This window comes from Bombina bombina, chromosome 4 (genome assembly GCF_027579735.1).
Source record: "Bombina bombina isolate aBomBom1 chromosome 4, aBomBom1.pri, whole genome shotgun sequence".
Classification (NCBI taxonomy): Eukaryota; Metazoa; Chordata; class Amphibia; order Anura; family Bombinatoridae; genus Bombina; species Bombina bombina.
In genome coordinates this window covers 933,077,543-933,100,104 of record NC_069502.1, presented here as the reverse complement: position 1 = coordinate 933,100,104, position 22,562 = coordinate 933,077,543, and the positions used below count along the sequence as shown (strand labels likewise).

The following is a 22,562-nucleotide window of genomic DNA, read 5'->3' as shown; positions in this document are numbered from 1 at the left end:
CCATCCTCGGGCTGAAGTCTGGATCCAAGCGGCGGCTGAAGAACTCCATCATCGGGCTGAAGTCGGAAGTCCATCATCGGGATGAAGTCTTCTATCAAGCCGCATCTTCAATCTTTTTTCTTCTGGAGCGGAGCCATCTTCTTTCCAACCGACGCGGATCCAACCTCTTCAACCGACGCCTACTCGCCGAATGACGGTTCCTTTAAATGACGTCATCCAAGATGGCGTCCCTCGAATTCCGATTGGCTGATAGGATTCTATCAGCCAATCGGAATTAAGGTAGGAATATTCTGATTGGCTGATGGAATCAGCCAATCAGAATCACGTTCAATCCGATTGGCTGATCCAATCAGCCAATCAGATTGAGCTCGCATTCTATTGGCTGTTCCGATCAGCCAATAGAATGCGATCTCAATCTGATTGGCTGATTGAATCAGCCAATCGGATTGAACTTGATTCTGATTGGCTGATTCCATCAGCCAATCAGAATATTCCTACCTTAATTCCGATTGGCTGATAGAATCCTATCAGCCAATCGGAATTCGAGGGACGCCATCTTGGATGACGTCATTTAAAGGAACCGTCATTCAGCGAGTAGGCGTCGGTTGAAGAGGTTGGATCCGCGTCGGTTGGAAAGAAGATGGCTCCGCTCCGCTCCAGAAGAAAGAAGATTGAAGATGCGGCTTGATAGAAGACTTCATCCCGATGATGGACTTCCGACTTCAGCCCGATGATGGAGTTCTTCAGCCGCCGCTTGGATCCAGACTTCAGCCCGAGGATGGACGTCACTCTTCAGCCCCCCGCTTGGGCTTGGATCAACACTTCCGAGGCTTGAATCAAGACTTCCGAGGACCGATCGGTGAACCTGGTATGGTGAAGATAAGGTAGGAAGATCTTCAGGGGCTTAGTCTTAGGTTTATTTAAGGGGGGTTTGGGTTAGATTAGGGGTATGTGGGTGGTGTGTTGTAATGTTGGGGGGGGTATTGTATGTGTTTTTTTTACAGGCAAAAGAGCTGAATTATTTGGGGCATGCCCCGCAAAGGGCCCTGTTCAGGGCTGGTAAGGTAAAAGAGCTTTGAACTTTTTTAATTTAGAATAGGCTAGGGCATTTTTTTTATTTTGGGGGGCTTTGTTATTTTATTAGGGGGCTTAGAGTAGGTGTAATTAGTTTAAAATTGTTGTAATATTTTTCTAATGTTTGTAAATATTTTTTTATTTTTTGTAACTTAGTTCTTTTTTATTTTTTGTACTTTAGTTAGTTTATTTCATTGTAGTTATTTGTAGGTATTGTATTTAAATAATTTATTGATAGTGTAGTGTTAGGTTTAATTGTAATTTAGGTTAGGATTTATTTTACAGGTAATTTTGTAATTATTTTAACTAGGTAACTATTAAATAGTTATTAACTATTTAATAGCTATTGTACCTGGTTAATATAATTACAAAGTTGCCTGTAAAATAAATATTAATCCTAAAATAGCTATAATATAATTATAATTTATATTGTAGCTATATTAGGGTTTATTTTACAGGTAAGTATTTAGCTTTAAATAGGAATAAGTTATTTAATAATAGTTAATTTATTTCATTAGATTTAAATTATATTTAACTTAGGGGGGTGTTAGTGTTAGGGTTAGAATTAGCTTTAGGGGTTAATACATTTATTAGAATAGCGGTGAGCTCCAGTCGGCAGATTAGGGGTTAATGTTTGAAGTTAGGTGTCGGCGATGTTAGGGAGGGCAGATTAGGGGTTAATACTATTTATTATAGGGTTATTGAGGCGGGAGTGAGGCGGATTAGGGGTTAATAACTTTATTATAATAGCGGCGCGGTCCGGTCGGCAGATTAGGGGTTAATAAGTGTAGGCAGGTGCAGGCGACGTTGTGGGGGGCAGATTAGGGGTTAATTAATATAATATAGGGGTCAGTGGTGTTAGGGGCAGCAGATTAGGGGTACATAGGGATAATGTAAGTAGCGGCGGTTTACGGAGCGGCAGATTAGGGGTTAAAAAAAATATGCAGGTGTCAGCGATAGCAGGGGCGGCAGATTAGAGGTTAATAAGTGTAAGGCTAGGGGTGTGTAGACTCGGGGTACATGTTAGGGTGTTAGGTGCAGACATAGGAAGTGTTTCCCCATAGAAAACAATGGGGCTGCGTTAGGAGCTGAACGCGGCTTTTTTGCAGGTGTTAGGTTTTTTTTCAGCTCAAACTGCCCCATTGTTTTCTATGGGGATATCGTGCACAAGCACGTTTTTGAAGCTGGGCCCGTCCGTAAGCACCGCTGGTATCGAGAGTTGCAGTGGCGTTAAATTATGCTCTACGCTCCCTTTTTGGAGCCTAACGCACTGAAAACCCAGCCATTCTGTGAACTCTAAATACCAGCGGTATTTAAAAGGTGCGGCCAGAAAAAAGCATGCGTAGCTAACGCACCCCTTTGGCCGCAGAACTCTAAATCTAGGCGATAAATTGCTCACCAGTACTATATTTAACCAAAAGTTCTAATAAAGTCACTCAAGGGTAAAACTGCAAAAATAACAAAATGCAATTGGAAAAAAAAACTCCTGAAAATAATTTTAACGTCAGATTGTAATTTCCTACAAATTAGGTTAACCTAACGTGGTTTTATATAAATGCATATGTAAGTGTTTTCATATATAATGTTTCTTATGAGGGCAATAGCTGTATTTTTATTTCAACTTTTACTGTTACTCCTTTGAAGAACATCTGTCCTTTGACATCAAATATTTAGCATGATGTATCAATAGTACTTTGAAAATATGATTTGTTATGTTTGTCCCTTGTAATTTATTGTTTTAATCTTATATCCAAGGCTGAAGAAATGCATCCCGGTTACTCCAAATACAACTATGTGTTTCTGGCAAAGGTAACTGGAACATTTTGTTTTCAAGATTTGATAATAGCCATAAGTACTATATAATTTTGTGTTTTTTTTTGGTTTTACTATTTTTCATCATTGTTCTACATTTTCCCTCAGTGCTATAAAGATCTTGGTCAGAAGGTTGATGCTTTGAAGTACTGTGATGCTGCATCAGCAATTGTATCTGTAACCAAAGAGGTGGGTCATATAAGTAATGTGTGTTTCTAGTTTTGCAACATCTGTGGTTTATCTTAATAAATTATAAAATTAATTGACTATGACTATCAATGTTACTTTTATAATTTAACTGGTATTCACTTAACTTCTATAAGGAGCTTATTGTATAAGCTTTATTTCTTCTGTTATGTGTGATCAGTCCACGGGTCATCATTACTTCTGGGATATTATCTGCTCCCCTACAGGAAGTGCAAGAGGATTCACCCAGCAGAGTTGCTATATAGCTCCTCCCCTCTACGTCACCTCCAGTCATTCTCTTGCACCCAAAGACTAGATAGGAGGTGTGAGAGGACTATGGTGATTATACTTAGTTTTTATAACTTCAATCAAAAGTTTGTTATTTTACAATAGCACCGGAGCGTGTTATTACTTCTCTGGCAGAGTTTGAAGAAGAATCTACCAGAGTTTTTCTTATGATTTTAACCGGAGTAGTTAAGATCATATTGCTGTTTCTCGGCCATCTGAGGGAGGTAAAAGCTTCAGATCAGGGGACAGCGGGCAGTTGAATCTGCATTGAGGTATGTAGCAGTTTTTATTTTCTGAATGGAATTGATGAGAAAATCCTGCTATACCGTTATAATGACATGTATGTATACTCTACACTTCAGTATTCTGGGGATGGTATTTCACCGGAATTACTCTGTAAAAGTACATTAAACCTTTTAATAGGTATTTAATTCATGTTAAACGTTTTTGCTGGAATGTAGAATCGTTTGCATTTCTGAGGTACTGAGTGAATAAATATTTGGGCATTATTTTTCCACTTGGCAGTTTGCTTGTTTTGATTATGACAGTTTCGTTTCTCTCTCACTGCTGTGTGTGAGGGGGAGGGGCCGTTTTTGGCGCTCTTTGCTACGCATCAAAAAATTTCCAGTCAGTTACACTTGTAATTTCTGCATGATCCGGTTCATCTCTAACAGAACTCAGGGGTCTTCAAACTTCTTTGAAGGGAGGTAGATTCTCTCAGCAGAGCTGTGAGATTTATGTAGTGACTGTGTTTTAAAACGTTGCTCTGTGATTTTTATGTTTAAATTTTAATTAGTGTTGCTTTACTAATGGGAACAAACCTTTGCTAACAAGTTGTGTTGTTTTTAAAGAGTGATGCTATAACTGTTTTTCAGTTCATTATTTCAACTGTCATTTAATCGTTTAGTGCTTCTTTGAGGCACAGTACGTTTTTGTTAAATAAGATTGTAACCAAGTTGCATGTTTATTGCTAGTGTGTTAAACATGTCTGATTCAGAGGAAGATACCTGTGTCATTTGTTCCAATGCCAAGGTGGAGCCCAATAGAAATTTATGTACTAACTGTATTGATGCTACTTTAAATAAAAGCCAATCTGTACAAATTGAACAAATTTCACCAAACAGCGAGGGGAGAGTTATGCCGTCTAACTCGCCTCACGTGTCAGTACCTGCGTCTCCCGCCCGGGAGGTGCGTGATATTATGGCGCCTAGTACATCTGGGCAGCCATTACAGGAATAAGGGCAAGCAGATAACATTACAAGATATGGCTACTGTTATGACTGAAGTTTTGGCTAAGTTACCAGAACTAAGAGGCAAGCGTGATCACTCTGGGGTGAGAACAGAGTGCGCTGATAATTCTAGGGCCATGTCTGATACTGCGTCACAGCTTGCAGAGCATGAGGACGGAGAGCTTCATTCTGTAGGTGACGGTTCTGATCCAAGCAGATTGGATTCAGATATTTCAAATTTTAAATTTAAATTGGAAAACCTCCGTGTATTACTAGGGGAGGTCTTAGCGGCTCTTAACGATTGTAACACTGTTGCAATACCAGAGAAAATGTGTAGGTTGGATAAATACTTTGCGGTACCGGCGAGTACTGACGTTTTTCCTATACCTAAGAGATTAACTGAAATTGTTACTAAGGAGTGGGATAGACCCGGTGTGCCGTTCTCACCCCCTCCAATATTTAGAAAGATGTTTCCAATAGACGCCACCACACGGGACTTATGGCAAACGGTCCCTAAGGTGGAGGGAGCAGTTTCTACTTTAGCTAAGCGCACCACTATCCCGGTGGAGGATAGCTGTGCTTTTTCAGATCCTATGGATAAAAAATTAGAGGGTTACCTTAAGAAAATGTTTGTTCAACAAGGTTTTATATTGCAACCCCTTGCATGCATCGCGCCAATTACGGCTGCGGCAGCATTTTGGATTGAGTCTCTGGAAGAGAACCTTAGTTCCGCTACGCTGGACGACATTACGGACAGACTTAGAGTCCTTAAACTAGCTAATTCATTCATTTCGGAGGCCGTAGTACATTTAACCAAACTTACGGCTAAGAATTCAGGATTCGCCATTCAGGCACGTAGGGCGCTGTGGCTAAAATCCTGGTCGGCTGATGTAACTTCTAAGTCCAAATTACTTAATATACCTTTCAAGGGGCAAACTTTATTTGGGCCCGGTTTGAAAGAAATTATCGCTGACATTACAGGAGGTAAGGGCCACGCTCTACCTCAAGACAAAGCCAAAGCTAAGGCTAGACAGTCTAATTTTCGTCCCTTTCGGAATTTCAAAGCAGGTGCAGCATCAACTTCCACTGCACCAAAACAGGAAGGAGCTGTTGCTCGTTACAGACAAGGCTGGAAACCTAACCAGTCCTGGAATAAGGGCAAGCAGGCCAGAAAACCTGCTGCTGCCCCTAAGACAGCATGAACCGAGGGCCCCCGATCCGGGACCGGATCTAGTGGGGGGCAGACTCTCTCTCTTCGCCCAGGCTTGGGCAAGAGATGTCCAGGATCCCTGGGCGCTAGAGATCATATCTCAGGGATACCTTCTAGACTTCAAATTATCTCCCCCACGAGGGAGATTTCATCTGTCAAGGTTGTCAACAAACCAAATAAAGAAAGACGCGTTTCTACGCTGTGTACAAGATCTATTATTAATGGGAGTGATCCATCCGGTTCCGCGGTCGGAACAAGGACAAGGGTTTTACTCAAACCTGTTTGTGGTTCCCAAAAAAGAGGGAACTTTCAGGCCAATCTTGGATTTAAAGATCCTAAACAAATTCCTAAGAGTTCCATCGTTCAAAATGGAAACTATTCGGACAATCTTACCCATGATCCAAAAGGGTCAGTACATGACCACAGTGGATTTAAAGGATGCTTACCTTCACATACCGATTCACAAAGATCATTACCGATATCTAAGGTTTGCCTTCTTAGACAGGCATTACCAGTTTGTAGCCCTTCCATTCGGATTGGCTACGGCTCCAAGAATCTTCACAAAGGTTCTGGGTGCCCTTCTAGCGGTTCTGAGACCGCGAGGAATTTCGGTAGCTCCGTACCTAGACGACATTCTGATACAAGCTTCAAGCTTTCAAACTGCCAAGTCTCATACAGAGTTAGTTCTGGCATTTCTAAGGTCGCATGGATGGAAAGTGAACGAAAAGAAGAGTTCTCTCTTGCCTCTCACAAGGGTTCCATTCTTGGGGACTCTTATAGATTCTGTAGAAATGAAGATTTATCTGACAGAAGACAGATTAACAAAGCTTCTAAATGCATGCCGTGTCCTTCATTCCATTCAACTCCCGTCAGTAGCTCAATGCATGGAGGTGATCGGCTTAATGGTAGCAGCAATGGACATAGTACCCTTTGCACGCCTACATCTCAGACCGCTGCAATTGTGCATGCTGAGTCAGTGGAATGGGGATTACTCAGATTTGTCCCCCACTCTGAATCTGGATCAAGAGACCAGAAACTCTCTTCTATGGTGGCTTTCTCGGCCACATCTGTCCAGGGGGATGCCGTTCAGCAGGCCGGACTGGACAATTGTAACAACAGACGCCAGCCTTCTAGGTTGGGGCGCTGTCTGGAATTCTCTGAAGGCTCAGGGACAATGGAGTCAGGAGGAAAGTCTCCTGCCAATAAACATTCTGGAATTGAGAGCAGTTCTCAATGCCCTTCTAGCTTGGCCCCAGTTAAAGACTCGGGGGTTCATCAGGTTTCAGTCGGACAACATCACGACTGTAGCTTACATCAACCATCAGGGAGGGACAAGAAGCTCCCTAGCAATGATAGAAGTATCAAAGATAATTCGCTGGGCAGAGTCTCACTCTTGCCACCTGTCAGCAATCCACATCCCGGGAGTGGAGAACTGGGAGGCGGATTTCTTGAGTCGCCAGACTCTTCATCCGGGGGAGTGGGAACTTCATCCGGAGGTCTTTGCCCAAATACTTCGACGTTGGGGCAAACCAGAGATAGATCTCATGGCGTCTCGCCAGAACGCCAAACTTCCTCGCTACGGATCCAGATCCAGGGATCCGGGAGCGGTTCTGATAGATGCTTTGACAGCACCTTGGAACTTCAGGATGGCTTATGTGTTTCCACCCTTCCCGCTGCTTCCTCGATTGATTGCCAAAATCAAACAGGAGAGAGCATCAGTGATTCTAATAGCGCCTGCATGGCCGCGCAGGACTTGGTATGCAGATCTAGTGGACATGTCATCCTGTCCGCCGTGGTCTCTACCTCTAAGACAGGACCTTCTGATTCAGGGTCCATTCAAACATCAAAGTCTAACTTCTCTGAAGCTGACTGCTTGGAAATTGAACGCTTGATTTTATCAAAACGTGGGTTTTCTGAGTCGGTTATTGATTCCCTGATACAGGCTAGGAAGCCTGTTACCAGAAAGATTTACCATAAAATATGGCGTAAATACCTATACTGGTGTGAATCCAAAGATTACTCCTGGAGTAAGGTTAGGATTCCTAGGATATTGTCTTTTCTACAAGAAGGTTTAGAAAAGGGTTTATCGGCTAGCTCATTAAAGGGACAGATCTCAGCTCTGTCCATCTTGTTACACAGGCGTCTGTCAGAAAATTCAGACATCCAGGCCTTTTGTCAGGCTTTAGCTAGGATCAAGCCTGTGTTTAAAACTGTTGCTCCGCCATGGAGTTTAAACTTAGTTCTTAACGTTTTACAGGGTGTTCCGTTTGAACCCCTTCATTCCATTGATATAAGATTGTTATCTTGGAAAGTTCTATTTTTAATGGCTATTTCCTCGGCTCGAAGAGTCTCTGAGTTATCAGCCCTACATTGTGATTCTCCTTATCTGATCTTTCACTCAGACAAGGTAGTTCTGCGTACTAAACCTGGGTTCTTACCTAAGGTTGTCTCTAACAGGAATATCAATCAAGAGATTGTTGTTCCATCCTTGTGTCCAAATCCTTCGTCAAAGAAGGAACGTCTTCTACACAATCTGGATGTAGTTCGTGCCCTCAAGTTCTACTTGCAGGCAACTAAAGATTTTCGCCAAACTTCTTCCCTGTTTGTCGTTTATTCTGGACAGAGGAGAGGTCAAAAAGCTTCTGCTACCTCTCTCTCTTTTTGGCTTCGTAGCATAATACGTTTAGCCTATGAGACTGCTGGACAGCAGCCTCCTGAAAGAATTACAGCTCATTCCACTAGAGCTGTGGCTTCCACTTGGGCCTTTAAGAATGAGGCCTCTGTTGAACAGATTTGCAAGGCTGCAACTTGGTCTTCGCTTCATACTTTTTCCAAATTTTACAAATTTGACACTTTTGCTTCTTCGGAGGCTATTTTTGGGAGAAAGGTTCTTCAGGCAGTGGTTCCTTCTGTATAATGAGCCTGCCTATCCCTCCCGTCATCCGTGTACTTTTGCTTTGGTATTGGTATCCCAGAAGTAATGATGACCCGTGGACTGATCACACATAACAGAAGAAAACATAATTTATGCTTACCTGATAAATTCCTTTCTTCTGTTGTGTGATCAGTCCACGGCCCGCCCTGTTTTTTAAGGCAGGTAAATATTTTTTAAATTATAATCCAGTCACCACTACACCCTTGGCTTCTCCTTTCTCGTTGGTCTTTGGTCGAATGACTGGAGGTGACGTAGAGGGGAGGAGCTATATAGCAACTCTGCTGGGTGAATCCTCTTGCACTTCCTGTAGGGGAGCAGATAATATCCCAGAAGTAATGATGACCCGTGGACTGATCACACAACAGAAGAAAGGAATTTATCAGGTAAGCATAAATTATGTTTTTGTTACCTTTAAAATGCTGTGATAAATAGTGTGAAATTGGTTCCAACTTTATTTACATAAACTGTCCAAGACCCAGATATTAAAAGCACTAATAGACTCATGATTATATTCCTCCCACATTTTTTTCCCACCCAGTTTAATCCACAAACTATTTATTTATGTACTTTGACTAAAATAGAATGCCCTGTTACCTCAGGACTTGGTACTAGGCTTGTTAGAAGCTTATTAGGGCTATCCTAAGCAAATATGACAGTCATTTTCAGCCTCATACTTCTCAACACACACTTTTCTCAAATACATATTGAAAATTCTCAAATACCTATTGAAATTGTAATATTTATTCAAATAAACATAATCTTATTTAACTAATAACACCGGCTTCTAATTTTAACATAATCCTCTGAGGTCCATCTTTGCTCACCTATCTTATTTATTTTTTGTAACAAAATATACCCTTTGTTTTCGTTGTTTTGTGATAGATGTTGTTATACATATTGTCTGTTTAAAGTTTTTATATTTTTGGGCTATTATATTTCTTTTTTCTAATTCATTTTCCCTAATTATGTTGAAGTCGCCATGACAGATATGTGTGTGCAAGGGATTTAGGATCTGATGATTAAAAACTCACTACCATGTAGAGAAATCACACAAAATCTTTGTTTTTGTTTTTTTAGACCTTATATTGTAATATAGGTGTCTCTCCTTCACATAAATTGACTTTTATTTGTGATACTTACTTTTCTAGTGGAATCTACAGAGTATATATTAGGATATCTGTCCTCTGATTTGATTTTAGCAAATGCTCACAACAGTATTTATTCATACCTGTACCTTGATGCTTGAGGGTAAATGGTTAAAAAGTGAAGCTGAGCTTGAGAACACTGGTCCATACTTTACTTCATGGTAATCTTACTTATATCATTTTTTTAAACGCATAAATAATAATGCTCATGCCAACCCCATTTTTTTTTAATAATATCTTTTTATTCATTACCTTGCATTACATCTTGTTAACAATGAAAAAATACCTGGCTCTTGTTTCTCTGACCAATAGGCTCAATTCTAGTCCCTATTTATTTTGTGCCTTGGATGTCTTTGGATGGGGTTTTTAGTCTGCAGCCTATCTTGCTGGTTATTCCATTGAGATTGAGGTTATAGAGTCATTTAATTGCCTATCTAGTAGGCAGTTAACTTCGGAATAGCTTGATGGGTTAACTTCCCTTAATGCAATATCAAGGTTTAACCATAAATTCAAAATAAATCAATGAATTAAATAATGTAAACAAAATATTATATATAATATAATATAATATTATTGTTATCTTAGCTGTACCTACTTTCTGTAGGATGTGTCCACTCCGATCCCCTGGGTCTCCCTCTTTCTTGTTGCAGTATCCCTTCCTAAAGTTTCTTTGTATATATTTGTAGTGATTCAATCCCATAGTTCCCACTCCCCTCTAAGTTGTACATTTTAGAATGTATTCCATGTTTTAGAATTACATTGCTTGTTAATCGGATGTGTTTATTGGTAGGATATTTTAAATCTAAGAATATAACTTTGTCTATAGTGAGTATAGTTTGAGTTTTACATGTGGTGTTCAACCAGTGTGTTGTCATGTGCTAGAATTTCTGTATGAGTGGACATTGCCATATCATATGTATAAGGTCAGCTTCTCGGTTGTTGACATTTGTTTTCCATTTTTGGTAATCTTTTAGGGAGCAACGAGTAGTAGTAAATGGATCATACTCAGATTGAACAAAGGTAATCATTGGAGTCCCCCAGGGATCAGTACTGGGCCCTGTTCTTTTTAATATTTTTATAAATGACTTGGAGCATGGATTAAATAGCGACATCTCTATTTTTGCAGATGATGCTAAGTTAAGTAAGGTCATTAGGTCAGAGCAGGATGAACTTTCGTTACAAAGGGATCTGCAAAAATTAGAAGTATGGGAAGGTAAATGGAAAATGAGATTTAATATGGGAAAATGCAAGGTACTACATTTTGGAAGTAAAAATAAGCAGGCAACGTATTATTTAAATGGGACAAGACTTAGCCAAACAGGAGGAAAGGGATTTGGGAGTAGTAATAGATAACAAGCTAAAGATGGGTGCACAATGCAGGGCAGCGGCTTCAAAGGCTAATAAAATACTAGCATGTATTAAAGAGGCATTGATTCAAGGGAGGAAAGCATAATTCTGTCACTATATAAAGCCCTGGTAAGACCTCACCTTGAGTATGGAGTGCAGTTCTGGGGACCAATCGCAAAAAAAAGATATTGTAGAACTAGAAAATTTCAGAGAAGGGCCACAAAGCTAATAAGGGGATTGGAAAATTTAAGCTATGAGGAGAGGCTAGCCAAACTGGGTCTGTTTTCTTTAGAAAAAATGCGCTTGAGAGATGACATGATTACTTTATATAAATATATTCAAGGCCCATATACAGAGATGGCAGAAGCTCTGTTTATTCAAAGAAAATTGTTTGTGACAAGAGGTCACAATTTAAGGTTGGAGGAAAGGAGATTTAATCTCCTGCAACAGAAATGTTTTTTCACTGTAAGAGCAATACAATTGTGGAACTCATTACCAAAGGAGGTAGTGAATGCCAATACCCTAGATACATTTAAAAATTGTTTGGATACATTTCTGTCTAGTGCTAGTATTAAATGGGTCACCTTTTACTGGGATTATTTAAGCTTAACTGGAGCTTTTTGTAAGTATTTTAGATTTGTATAGGTTGAACTCGATGGACTTCTGTCTTTTTTTCAACCTCATCTACTATGTTACTAAGTTAGGTGTAATATATGTATTTATTTAGCAGTTTGGTGTGCAATTCTCTCAAGTCCATTGACAGAGTAGTTTTTTTAACAGTGTCTATACTTTTCATTATTTGGAAGTCTGTTATATTTGTCCCTAGCCTGTTGGTCCAAGCAGTAGCTAGTTGTCCGAGATTTGTGTTACAGTTTTTTTTTCTTGCATTAGGCAGTAAATGGGTGTTATGGATCTGATACCTTGTTTGGCCCAATTGACTATACTATCTATTTTTTTTTGCATTAGAGTTTATTAACTGAGTGTCTCAGAGGCTTTGTATGTAGTGTTTTGCCTGTAAATAGGCAAAGTGATGTTAGCGTGGTATGTCATATTTGTCTTCTAGGTCTGCAAATGGGATTATAGTTTTATTGTCCAGTGCCATTAAATGTTGTATTAATCTGATTTTTTTATGATCCCAGATTTTAAATGGTCTAGTAGTGAGTCCTGGTAAGAAGTTGGCATTTCCTCTTAGTGGTAGGTATTTTGTGGTGTGTGGTGATACTGATAAGTATTTGCATAGTTTAATCCAGGCTCTAATAGGGCCTGTAAATGGGAGAAGACCTTGTATTTTTAGGTCCATTTTATTCAGTGTTAGGTGAGGGAGGAGGGCTAGTGACCAAGGCTTAATCATATCCTTTTCTAGGTCTAGATCTGTGAAAGTCCCTGTATCTAACAACCAATCTATTACATATTTACTTTGTACTGCTGAGTTGTATAACTGGATATCTGGGAGGACAAAGCCACCTTTAGTGGGAGTTGTGGTCAATCTATGTAGTCCCATTCTGTGTTTTGTTCCCTTCCAAAGTGTTATATTGAAATTTAGTGTTTGTATGTCACATTTTGTCAAGGGTTCTGGGATCATCTGAAATAGATATAGCAATTTTGGGAAAATTATCATTTTGATAAGATTTACTCTTGCCGATAGGGCTAATGGGAGTGGGTTCCAGGTCTTAAGTAGTAAGTTAATCTCTCTTATGAGTGGTTTATAATTTGAGTTGTACCATGAAGCAGTGTGAATTGAAAGTTTAATTCCCAGATATGTAAAATTATGTTCTATGATCTTGAAGTAAAAATCTCTGATTGTTTTTGTGTGTTGTGGGGTAAGCCAAAGAAGTTCAGACTTTCTTTTATTAATCTGATATCCTGAGATGGTGCCAAATTCTTCTATAAGAGACATAATTTTAGGGGTGTTAATATCGGGCTTGGTAATATAGAGGATCATGTCGTCTGAAAAGTGCAATGATGATTTCCCAATTTTTAGGCTTTCAATTTGTTTTCTGATTCGAATGGCTAAGGGTTCGATAGCTAGATCGAATAATAGTGGGGATAAGGAGCATCCCTGGCGTGTGCCTCGTTTGAGTGTGAAGGAGGGGAATGCGTTTTCATTTATTTGGCTTTGAGGGCTGTAATAAAGTGGCCTTGAAATCTGCATTTTCCAAATTCCGTAATCAAGTGGTCCCATAAGACTTTTTAAAAAAGCATTTTCAGCATCTAATAGTTGGAAACACACTTCTGGTATGTCCCCTAAGCTAACCTCTCCCCGCATCTTCTCATAGTATGAGAGAACTAACTGGAGTTTATGCATGTTGTATACCGATGACCTACAGTGGGGAAAAAAAGTATTTAGTCAGCCACCAATTGTGCAAGTTCTCCCACTTAAGAAGATGAGAGAGGCCTGTAATTTTCATCATAGGTATACCTCAACTATGAGAGACAAAATGTGGAAACAAATCCAGACAATCACATTGTCTGATTTGGAAAGAATTATGGTGGAAAATAAGTATTTGGTCAATATCAAAAGTTCATCTCAATACTTTGTTAAGTATCTTTTGTTGGCAATGACAGAGGTCAAAAGTTTTCTGTAAGTCTTCACAAGGTTGTCACACACTGTTGCTGGTATGTTGGCCCATTCCTGCATGCAGATCTCCTCTAGAGCAGTGATGTTTTGGGGCTGTCGCTGGGCAACATAGACTTTTAACTCCCTCCAAAGGTTTTCTATGGGGTTGAGATCTGGAGACTGGCTAGGCCACTCCAGGACCTTGAAATGCTTCTTACGAAGCCACTCCTTCATTGCCCGGGCGGTGTGTTTGGGATCATTGTCATGCTGAAAGACCCAGCCACATTTCATCTTCAATGCCCTTGCTGATGGAAGGAGGTTTGCACTCAAAATCTCACGATACATGGCTCCATTCATTCTTTCATGTACACGGATCAGTCGTCCTGTTCCCTTTGCAGAGAAACAGCCCCAGAGCATGATGTTGCCACCCCCATGCTTCACAGTAGGTATGGTGTTCTCTCTCCTCCAAACACGACAAGTTGTGTTTCTACCAAACAGTTCTACTTTGGTTTCATCTGACCATATGACATTCTCCCAATCCGCTTCTGGATCATCCAAATGCTCTCTAGCATACTTCAGACAGGCCTGGACATGTACTGGCTTAAGCAGGGGGACACGTCTGGCACTGCAGGATCTGAGTCCCTGGCAGCGTAGTGTGTTACTGATGGTAGCCTCTGTTACGTTGGTCCAGCTCTCTGCAGGTCATTCACTAGGCCCCCCCATGTGGTTCTGGGATATTTGCTCACCGTTCTTGTGATCATTTTGACCCCATGGGTTGAGATCTTGCGTGGCGCCCCAGATCGAGGGAGATTATCAGTGGTCTTGTATGTCTTCCATTTTCTAATTATTGCTCCCACAGTTGATTTCTTCACACTAAGCTGCTTGCCTTTTGCAGGTTCAATCTTCCCAGCCTGGTGCAGGGCTACAATTTTGTTTCTGGTGTCCTTCGACAGCTCTTTGGTCTTCACCATAGTGGAGTTTGGAGTGTGACTGTTTGAGGTTGTGGACAGGTGTCTTTTATACTGATAACAAGTTCAAACAGGTGCCATTAATACAGGTAATGAGTGGAGGACAGAGGAGCCTCTTAAAGAAGAAGATACAGGTATGTGAGAGCCAGAAATCTTGCTTGTTTGTAGGTGACCAAATACTTATTTTCCACCATAATTTGCAAATAAATTCTTTCCAAATCAGACAATGTGATTGTCTGGATTTGTTTCCACATTTTGTCTCTCATAGTTGAGGTATACCTATATTAAAATTACAGGCCTCTCTCATCTTCTTAAGTGGGAGAACTTGCACAATTGGTGGCTGACTAAATACTTTTTTTCCCCACTGTATGTTAAAAAAATCCCGTTTGATCCGGGTTTAAAAGGGACGGTAGTATAGAGCTAGTCTGTTTGCTAATATTGAGTGAGTGAGAAGATTGGCCAGTATGAGCTGGGGAATAAGAGGTCTCTATCTGGTTTAGGTATGATGGTATGGAGGCTTCTGTGAATCTCTGGGACAGTGGGGTGTTTCCTTGCATAATGTGGTTATATAGACTCACTAGTGTGTCTTCTATTTCTCCCTGAAGTATTTTGTATAGTTCACTTGGCATACCGTCGGACCCTAGAGCCTTTTCTGTTGGTGAATTTTTAATAACCGTGAGGACTTCCTGTAAAGTTATGTATGTGTTTAAAGTGTTAATCTGATCTTCAGTCAGTTTGGGCATATCTAGGCCTTGCCCAAACATTTTTTCCATGTCTCATCAATAGGGTGGTCTTTATATAGTTCCCTATAGTAGTTGCAGAATGCTTTGTGAATGTCATTGTCGTTCATCACTGTTTTGTCCTTGTCTTTGACCGATATAATTGTAGTTTGTTTTCGTGAGAGCTGGGTGACATTAGCTTGGGAGCATGTCAGGGCATATAGAGATTTTTGTTTAAGAAAAGCGTCTTGGTTCATCTTAGCTTCCTTGCATTTGAGTTTGTTTATAGTGGTGGAATGTTGTAGGTATTTGTTGTATGCGTTTTTAATTTGTTGTAGAAGAAGGTCTTCTTTAAGTTAGGTTTTTTTCAGTCCTGCTGTATAAGTAGTAATTACCCCTGCAAAACTGCTTTGGCTGTTTCCCGAAAGAGAAATGGGTCATTAAGATGTTGTGAGTTGGTAGTTAGATATGTTTGCCAGTGTTGTGTTAGGTACCTGTGCAGATTTACATCTTTGTATAGATAATTTGGGAATCTCCATTTTACTGTGGATGAAGTATACCTGGCGGTGGAGATTTGGATAGATATGGGGGCATGTTCTGAGATTGTGATGGAGTGTATTTTATTGTCCCTAATTCTAGAGCTAAGTTTATCCAAGATAAGAAACATGTTTATGCAGGAAAGTGTGTCTTTGGATATGGCTAGGCATGTAAAATCTCGTACGTCTGGGTTTCTTTCTCTCCATATGTCTTTTAATCGTAGTGTGTGTGTGAATTTCTTCAAGAGTCTCAAGTCTTGATTATGGTATTTAGGTCCTGGGGTTAGTTTGGTCTGTAGTTGTGGGTTTTTAAATCTATCTGTTGGCACTTGTGGTGCTATGTTTAGGTCACCTCCCAAAATAATAGCGTCACTTTGTGTTCCTAAGAGTTCCGTTTGCATCTGGTGCCAAAAGTCTGTCTTCCTATAGTTTGTAGATATAGGCAAGCAAGACGAGTACAGATATCCAAATATATTCACAAGACTAGGTGCACATCCAGTGCAATAATCAACGAACCGAGGCTTCAGAGCCGCTCGGCTGACTCAATCTACTGGCAGAGGACTGGACACGATACACGTCCCACGAAGAGGTCAGCAATCACAGAGCAAGGTAAGGATAAAAGTGTTACTTTATTTAAAAACAATTAAAATCAATGCACAGGAGCAAAGGCTGTGTTCCTGTGCATTGATTTTAATTGTTTTTAAATAAAGTACCACTTTTATCCTTACCTTGCTCTATTTGTTTTGGGCGCTGGATTAGGTACTTTAGACACATGTACACTATCTGAGGGTGAATCCTACAGGTGAATTCTGGCACCTAGTCTGTGATTGCTGACCTCTTCGTGGGACGTGTATCCTGTCCAGTCCTCTGCCAGTAGATTGTCAGCCGAGCGGCTCTGAAGCCTCAGTTTGTTGATTATTGCACAGGATGTGCACCTAGGCTTGTGAGTATATTTGGATATCTGTACTCATCTTGCTTGCCTATTCCTACATTATTACACCATCAGACGCCTCTTTCTCTTTCATTCCCTCAGAAATTGGTCCATATCTATTCTCTTTAAAAGAGTGCTGCCTCCACAGTCGCTATTTGGTTTTGTTATTGATATTTCAAGACACCACCGCTGTTAAGTTACCAATAAAAAATCTCTTTCACTCCAGAGAAACCACCAAGAGGCTTTTTCATCTACTGCTCATATTATGGTTGGACTCACTGTGATTTTGTGAATTTTTTAATAGACTTTTGTTATTACTTTCATCACGTTTATCACGCTAATATGAATTATTAATATATAAGTATATATATATATATATATACACTGTGTGCAGAATTATTAGGCAAATGAGTATTTTGACCACATCATCCTCTTTATGCATGTTGTCTTACTCCAAGCTGTATAGGCTGGAAAAGCCTACTACCAGTTAAGCATATTAGGTGATGTGCATCTCTGTAATGAGAAGGGGTGTGGTCTAATGACATCAACACCCAATATCAGGTGTGCATAATTATTAGGCAACTTCCTTTCCTTTGGCAAAATGGGTCAAAAGAAGGACTTGACAGGCTCAGAAAAGTAAAAAATAATGAGATATCTTGCAGAGGGATGCAGCACTCTTAAAATTGCAAAGCTTCTGAAGCGTGATCATCGAACAATCAAGCGTTTCATTCAAAATAGTCAACAGGGTCGCAAGAAGCGTGTGGAAAAACCAAGGCGCAAAATAACTGCCCATGAACTGAGAAAAGTCAAGCGTGCAGCTGCCAAGATGCCACTTGCCACCAGTTTGGCCATATTTCAGAGCGGCAACATCACTGGAGTGCCCAAAAGCACAAGGTGTGCAATACTCAGAGACATGGCCAAGGTAAGAAAGGCTGAAAGACGACCACCACTGAACAAGACACACAAGCTGAAACGTCAAGACTGGGCCAAGAAATAGCTCAAGACTGATTTTTCTAAGGTTTTATGGACTGATGAAATGAGAGTGAGTCTTGATGGGCCAGATGGATGGGCCCGTGGCTGGATTGGTAAAGGGCAGAGAGCTCCAGTCCGACTCAGACGACAGCAAGGTGGAGGTGGAGTACTGGTTTGGGCTGGTATCATCAAAGATGAGCTTGTGGGGCCTTTTCGGGTTGAGGATGGAGTCAAGCTCAACTCCCAGTCCTACTGCCAGTTTCTGGAAGACACCTTCTTCAAGCAGTGGTACAGGAAGAAGTCTGCATCCTTCAAGAAAAACATGATTTTCACTCAGGACAATGCTCCATCACACGCGTCCAAGTACTCCACAGCGTGGCTGGCAAGAAAGGGTATAAAAGAAGAAAATCTAATGACATGGCCTCCTTGTTCACCTGATCTGAACCCCATTGAGAACCTGTGGTCCATCATCAAATGTGAGATTTACAAGGAGGGAAAACAGTACACCTCTCTGAACAGTGTCTGGGAGGCTGTGGTTGCTGCTGCACGCAATGTTGATGGTGAACAGATCAAAACACTGACAGAATCCATGGATGGCAGGCTTTTGAGTGTCCTTGCAAAGAAAGGTGGCTATATTGGTCACTGATTTGTTTTTGTTTTGTTTTTGAATGTCAGAAATGTATATTTGTGAATGTTGAGATGTTATATTGGTTTCACTGGTAAAAATAAATAATTGAAATGGGTATATATTTGTTTTTTGTTAAGTTGCCTAATAATTATGCACAGTAATAGTCACCTGCACACACAGATATCCCCCTAAAATAGCTATAACTAAAAACAAACTAAAAACTACTTCCAAAACTATTCAGCTTTGATATTAATGAGTTTTTTGGGTTCATTGAGAACATGGTTGTTGTTCAATAATAAAATTAATCCTCAAAAATACAACTTGCCTAATAATTCTGCACTCCCTGTATATATATATATATATATATATATATATATATATATATTTTCAGTTGTCTTTTAGCTTACATTTTCAACTGGATTTTCAACTGAGTCACTTATTATTGAGTAACGTTTTAGAGTCACAAATCATTTATTGCACGCAACTACTCGATGGTTAATCTGTATACTTGTTATTTTTGTACATATTTATATTCATTATCTAATCTTAGATATTTATATATATATATACCTTTATATATTTATATATATCTCCATACACCGATCACGTAATATTTAATTGGCGCATCCTTTGGTTTTCAGTACTTTTGTGCTGTTGTTTACTTTTCCTATAGTTTGGGCATATACCCCCACTAGGACTATTGGGAGATTTTTAATAATAGCATGTATAATAAGAAAACGTCCCTCTGGGTCTCCTTTTACTGTATTTATTGAGTAGTTTAGATTTTTATGAAAAAGGATCGCTATTCCTATTGCTCTGCGTGAGTTGTATGTTCTATAAATAACTTCTGTTACCCACATCTGTTTCAATTTCTAGTGTTCCTGAGTGTTTAGATGTGTTCCTTCAAGTATTGCTATATCCACTCTTTGTGTTCTTAAGTAATTTAGTATAGCTTTCCTCTTTATGGGGGATGTAATGCCCCCCACATTCCATGCTACTATTTTAATTGTCTGTTCTTTCATAATGTTAGGTAGTTTCTAGGATATATGTAGTCATGGGGAGTGTGTTGTTGAGTTAGGGTTAGGGTGTTACTTACATGATTGGTGAGAGTGATCTTTTCCGAGGTGAACTTATGTTGGAGATGGTGTGTAGAGGTATCCCAGGGATCGGAGTGTAATACCTTCTAATTGCTAAGAGATCAGAGAAATATGTTAATAAGGCATAGATTCCATAGAGTATACAAAAAACAAGACAGTAGTAATGATGAATAGGAAAAAAAAGAGAGAAAAATGTTTGATATAAAAAAATTATAATAATAAAGAAAAACAGTACATTAAAATAACTTTTATTTACCAAACCTCCTAAAGAGGTTATGTAACGAATTTGCATACTTATTATTTATATAATCTCTTTCCACAGGGTTTGAAGGAGTCCTTAGCTTTTTGTAGGCATATTAGTGTTGGCTACTTTCCTTGCATGGGGGTGAGCCCATATCTTCACTGTCTGTATCCTTCTCTTGTCCCTTTCCTTTTTCAGGTTGAATTGGCTTCTGCTGGTATTTTGTCATTCTCTTCTTCTTTGGCCAGATACAGTTGTAGATGTTTGGGTGATTCGAAGAATTTAGCCCCTCGAGGAGTCTGTAGCTTCAGTCTAGCTGGGAAGAGCAGAGTCCTTTGAGCGGCCTTTGTCTATTAATTGTTTGCAGTATGGAGAGAATTATTTCCTTCGTTTGGCTATCTCTGCTGAGTAGTCCTGGAACAAGTAGATTCGTTTCCCCTCATATTCTACAGCCGGTGCTTGTTGGTATGCTCTGAGGAGTTTGATCTTGTCCTTGAAGTTCAGATACTTCACCATCACTTGTCTTGGGGGTCTATTAAGGTTAGTTTTGCGACCCGGTTGATCCAACCTATGTGCTCTTTCCACTTCATAAGGAGTGTCATCTTCTGGTATCTTTAATAATCTAGGAAGTATAAGTTCAGCAAAGTTCATGAGTGTGGTATTAGGTATGGATTGCGACAAACCTACTATTCTCAATTTGTTCCGGCGTGTCCGGTTTTCCAGGTCATCTACTATGGCCATGAGAATCTTGTTCTACCTTTGTAAATTTGTCACACTAATTGCTGTTTCATGTTGCCTATCTTCCACCTCTGCCACTCTTTGCTTAGCCTGAGCCAAACTTGTGTTGAATTCTTTGAATTTCTGGAGTCTATCAATTTTGGGTAAGAAGAGGGCCGACAGTTGTGACACAATTGGGTGAGTGTCTTGGAGGTTGTGACTGTCACTATCCTTCGTGCTTTTTTCTGACCCTGATTCTTTAGCACAGTGTTTAGATTTCCTTTCTGTGTTTTTCTGCCTGTGCGACATTCTGTCGGTCTGTTTATTATAGATGTCGTAATATTTGAGCATACAGGACTTTGGTGTATTCATGCATTCCTCAGAAGGGCCTGGTAATACAGGTATACCCCGCTCATACAGCGGGTTAGGGACCGGAGCCCTGCTGTAAAGTGAAAACCGCCTTAAAGTGAAACAAAGCAGTTTTAGCTTTCTTTTCACTTGCCAGTGTGTTTAAAAACTTGAAAACATGTTTGAACTAACAAATATTAGGAGTGCAATAGTGCTGCATTTAGTTTAACACTAGCACAGCAAGTATTCAATAAATACTGTACCTGTAAAATAGTGACAATTACTGTAGTAACATTTGCCAGAGTATAGTACTGAGACACAGATTGCACTGTAATGATGTAAACAGAGTGAACTGCGCATAACAAAATGGTGCCAGTCACTTTTCTCGCAATCTCACGATAATTACAGCACTGTTTCAAAATCTTTGGAGGTTGAACTTCAGCTCCACAAAGCGCTGTATTAGCGAAACGCTGTAAAGTGAAGCGATGTAAAGTGAGGTATACCTGTACATAAAGTGTATTTTAAATCACTGCGTCTCAGCAAGGGTCAACAGGGACTCAAAGGTGAATTCTAATCATCCCAATTTCAGCAGCCATGTGGGTAGACAGTTTTCTGCTAATTTTGACTGTGTATATATAGCATGGGTATAGGCCCTGTGGTGGAGAGGGGCTATATTCCAAGTTCTCTCATACTTCTTATAGTGCTCAGGTATCGCTATTGTTGAAGTGTGATTTTCTTGATAGGTTTGCTAGTGATGGAGCTGTGGAAATCCAGTGTCTTTTACCACTATTTCATGCAGTGTAGTGAGATAATCTGCTCTCCAGTTGGGATTGGGTGTAGGCCTGTGATGTGTATAAGGTTCTTGGCTCTTACCCCCTGCAGGTGGCTTTAATTCCAGCCGATCATCATACTCCAAGGTAGTACCTCCTGTTGGCTTTTTCCCCTCTCCTTTCCTTGACTGTTTTGCGAGCCCTAGGTGTCAGATGTCGCTTGATTGTAATTGATCAGTATGCAACGTGGTGCTATTGCTGTTGCGGCCTATCTTTTCTTTTGTATCCGGGGGCGGAGGCGTTGTATACTGCCTCCAACAATGCGTTTTAGTCTCCACTGCTTGTCCGGTGTGTTCCCACACCTAAGTTTGAAGCGGCTCTTAGGTGATTTTAGGAGCCTTGATGCGGAGCTCCGTTTTCACGCTGCCTTCCGCTAAGCCCGCCTACCAGAAGTCTCATGCCAACCCCATTTATTGTTTGTGCCTCTACCCCTCATTGATAATGCATACCGCTTTCATTAATAAACTAATTACATCCTCGCAGAGATCCCTATTATCCTTTTACATTAAACTGTACAAAATATATATAAACAACATTTTCTCATGAAGGAATGCCTTCTTATGTTTAAACATTCACATAAGTCAGTGTTAAAACTACTGGGACATGATTATTTCCACAGTGCACAAGATTTTGCAATATCTACTTAACGACGGGCCCTGTAATATTCTTTTAAACTTAAACCTCAAAACCAAATTTGTAAAATCTTATTCAAATCGCCATATCTCTGATTCCACTAAACTGGAAGTTTTCTAAAATACTCTCCATTAAACAATGGCTTGGAGAAGTAGAGTG

The 22,562-nt window shown here is 40.0% G+C and overlaps 1 protein-coding gene across 1 annotated transcript in view; it reads left to right on the top strand.

Moving 5' to 3' along the window:
* The window catches only part of RMDN2 (regulator of microtubule dynamics 2), a 390,609-nt gene that overhangs the window by 281,830 nt on the left and 86,217 nt on the right, over window positions 1-22,562 (top strand). The window contains exons 9-10 of the mRNA XM_053711902.1: window positions 2,830-2,883; window positions 2,995-3,075. Coding sequence (XP_053567877.1) covers window positions 2,830-2,883; window positions 2,995-3,075 — 135 coding nt within the window. The remainder of the gene's footprint in view (window positions 1-2,829; window positions 2,884-2,994; window positions 3,076-22,562) is intronic.